The sequence below is a fragment of the Carex rostrata genome, chromosome 21 (assembly GCF_964058835.1).
Source record: "Carex rostrata chromosome 21, lpCarRost1.2, whole genome shotgun sequence".
Taxonomy (NCBI): Eukaryota; Viridiplantae; Streptophyta; class Magnoliopsida; order Poales; family Cyperaceae; genus Carex; species Carex rostrata.
The window spans coordinates 6,502,504-6,506,157 of NC_135938.1; the positions used below are offsets into that span (position 1 = coordinate 6,502,504).

At 33.6% G+C, this 3,654-nt stretch overlaps 1 protein-coding gene across 1 annotated transcript; it reads right to left on the bottom strand.

Moving 5' to 3' along the window:
- Positions 1–312: 312 nt before the first annotated feature.
- On the bottom strand, positions 313–1,263 carry LOC144573091 (putative F-box/FBD/LRR-repeat protein At5g44950). Its single transcript, XM_078322780.1, has one exon. It carries the CDS (start codon positions 1,261–1,263, stop codon positions 313–315), a length of 951 nt encoding a protein of 316 aa, XP_078178906.1.
- Between the last annotated feature and the right edge of the window lie 2,391 nt (positions 1,264–3,654).

Sequence of the window (3,654 nt, forward strand, 5' to 3'; positions counted from 1 at the left end):
ACTTAAAATTGCACAAATTATTCAATAAAACAACTGCTACTTTAATAAAGCTTTTTATCAATCCTGGCATCAAATTAAAAGAAATTACTTCTCCGATATGGGGCCCTAAAGATATTTCCTAAAGATAGCATTTTTGAAGAATCCAACCTGATCCAATCATTAGTTTTGCCTTCCTTTACCATTCTACAAAATTGCTCAAAATCATTCATAGAAGAACAAGTTATTTATGTCACTGCCTTTATCTTTTTCTTATTGACTAAGTAATCAATTAACACCGATTTTTGTATTATTTTTAATAATTAGCTACTTAATTCATAGAAAAATGGAGAATACCATAACTTCACGACAAGTTGTATCTAGCAACAGACTTGTGACATTTGAAAGGCCACCAAGAAGCCTCAAGTCATGATTCAAGGAATCAGATAAATCAATCTCTTCAAAAGAGATATCAGCTGTGACAAGAGATGACATATTCTTCAAAGTAATCCCACCTGTATTTACAGATTTAATGCTCAGAGACACAACTTCTGGGCAAGAAATCTCCATCGACACATCAAAATTGCAATACTTTAATACCAACTTCTTGAGCACATTAGAGGAAATCATATTCACTTCCAAACAGCAATATTTCAAAACTAACTCTTCAAGAACAGGACACCCCGACATAAACATTATCATTATGTCATCATTCAATTGCTGATCACCAAGCTCCAGCTTTTTTAGGAAGGGGAGGTCCATTGATCTCGATTTAATAGATTTCTCTTCATCAATCCAAATAGTAGTGTTAAGCCGCAATGAAATCTCCTCTATTGTGTTAAGCCGCAATGACATCTCCTCTATGGAGGTGCATGTGAAAATTGAACCAGGTACATTGAAAAGTTTTGAGGTTCTAATATTGATCGATAATACGCGGGGTCTGCACTTGACTACATGGCAAAGATATTTAAATACATAAAGATAAGTTCTCTTCTCTTTACCCCACCATTTCAGTTTAAAATTATCCAGGGGTAAGTTTTCTCGATGGAAAAGGACGCCTCTAAAGAATCTTAGAAACTTAAGTTCAGTTTTTAGGAACTCTTCTTCTGTTAGATTATTAGCTGGGGTTTTATGGTCGTCAAAGAGGAGAACAGGCAAAGAAATCCAGACCTTCATCCATTGCTTAGACAATATAGAAGTGCGCACAGCCTCTTCGGTAGGTAAAAGAGATAGGATGTGAGTAGAAAGCAGGTCATCAGGCAACTCACTAATTCTGTCTCTGGCCATATCTCTACCCTCCATTTCACAAGTCATGAAAAGGTCTACCAACTACCTTACATGCACAATCTCTGTATTCAAATGTAATAAAACCATAAACCATTAATTAGATAAGTTATCTCAGACTAATACAAAAGTAGGAAATAATACACCAAACTAAATCTAGCAAATTTTCTTTTCCGATAGGGGGGATTATATGAATGGTACAAATCAGGGATTCAATCCTAAATTAAGAACAATAAACAAGTGATTACTTCTAGCACAATCAGTAATACAAGAGCTAAACCCCCAATTAAAATAGCGATACTTCCAATTAAACCTAACATTGTTCTAAAATAAAATAGAGATAGTCTAATTATAATGCACTATATACAACATATAAATATAGTGATAGTCTAATTAAAATATATTTCTTTTCTTAGAAGTTTTTTTTCCATTGATTGATCCTCAATAGATTAGCAATATTATTATGTTTAAAAATAATAATTAACCGGTGCAAATTATATTTATTTTTTAAAGTTTTTTAATTTATTTCTTTTGCTTGCTTGAAGTTTCAACTTGCATTCATTGGTATTAATGTTTCTTGTTTGTATTGATAAAAACTACTGTGACTTTTTAAAAAGTTCTAATTAATGGATACAATATTATTGATTGGTTTCTATATGTTTTGATTATTGAATGCCCCAATTTACTGATATTATGTAAAATGTTATGATTGATGTTAGGTTAAGATGATTTTTTTTAACATTCACTCTTAAATTTGCATTGTAGATATTGTATATATAATAAATTAAATCCAAACAGAGACTAATGCTCAGTACATACATTCATGTTTGTCACAAATTTGCGAGACAAATTATCGCAGATCAAATGTCGATTCATCTATGTTGGATTAGAATTTAACGGTCATAAATAAAGTATACTTGATGGGGCCTTACTATAATAAATGAATTCATTTTTGTTTAATTCTTCTCATCGTAGCTTAGGTAGATGATTATGTTAAAAAAATTGAGGTCAATACATCATCCATTGTCCTTCCATTTCCATTTGTCCATTTCAAATTGAACGGATAAGAACTTTTCATTTTGATGGTAGAGCAAACAATCATGATATTATCATGTGCCAAATTTTATATTTCTTGTACCATAAAAATTGTATTATTTACCAAAACAAAAATTGGAACTTTTGGAGATTTAATCACTAAGATTTACCAAAATTTCCCATGTTGTTAAGATATTTAAATTTGTTTCCCAACCTAAACCCAGTTGGGGGTAGTGGTTGTTTCGCTTAAGGAGTGATTTCGTCGAACACCTTATGGGTATACACCAATACCCAACCAAATGGAGAAATATGAAAGTAAAATAAGAAATCAACACAAACAAGCAATCAAGCATAGAAAATAAAATAGAGACACAAGATTTTACGTGAAAACCTTTGCGGAAAAAACCACAGGAACATACGACGCAACTTCACTAGATCGAAAAGTTTTACAAATACAAGGAAATTAACAAGCTAATAACACTCTTTCTCACATTCTCTTACAATCTCACACACTAATCTATAAGATTCTCAAGTGTATCAGTGAATTGGTACAAAAAGAGCTAACTCTAGAATGAACTTAGAGAAGAAGAGAAGAGAAGAAAATACACGGCTTGACTCTAAATAGAGAGACATATCGGCACCACCTTTAATTAAATCAAAACACTATCGGTTTGCTTTGTCACCGATAGCAAAGGCTCAAAGCAGCACCTGCTTTGATATTTTGCCGATAGTAAAAGGCACCAAGTGCCATCGGTTTAAATTCAAAACCGATGGGAAAAGGTCAAAGGGTTTGGACCCTTTATTTGTCTTCACTTTAACAATCTTCCACTTAAAAACAAAGCTCCCACTTGATCTCATAATTAAGTATCACACCGCACTCCAACATCCAAGTTACTCAACCCACCCGGATCGCCTCCTTATCCGGAGGCACCACCTTCGTGAACATGTCGACAATCTTCTCAATCGCATGAACCTTCTCTACGATCAATTGCCAACAATCAAGCACATCAACACGAATCAAGTGGTATCGCACATCTATGTGCTTCATCTTTGAGTGATACGTCGCATTTTTCTCAAGGTGTATAATGCTTTGATAATCACAATGCACAACATACTCATTTTGCTTTAATTTAAAGTGTCCAAGCAAACCCTTCAACCAAATAATCTCTTTGGTCACTTCATTCAATGCAACATATTTCGCCTTGGTTGTAGACAAGCCAACAACGTATTCCATACAAGACATCCAACTAACGGCTCTACCACCGATAGTACAAACATAACGCATTGTAGATTTCCTTGTCTTTTCACAACTCACATGAACGGCGTCAACATACCCTTTATCATTCTCCAACACAAACA

Coding starts and splice junctions, on each gene's coding strand:
- LOC144573091 (XM_078322780.1), bottom strand. CDS start 1,263: ATGGCCAGAGACAGAATTAGTGAGTTGCCTGATGACCTGCTTTCTACT.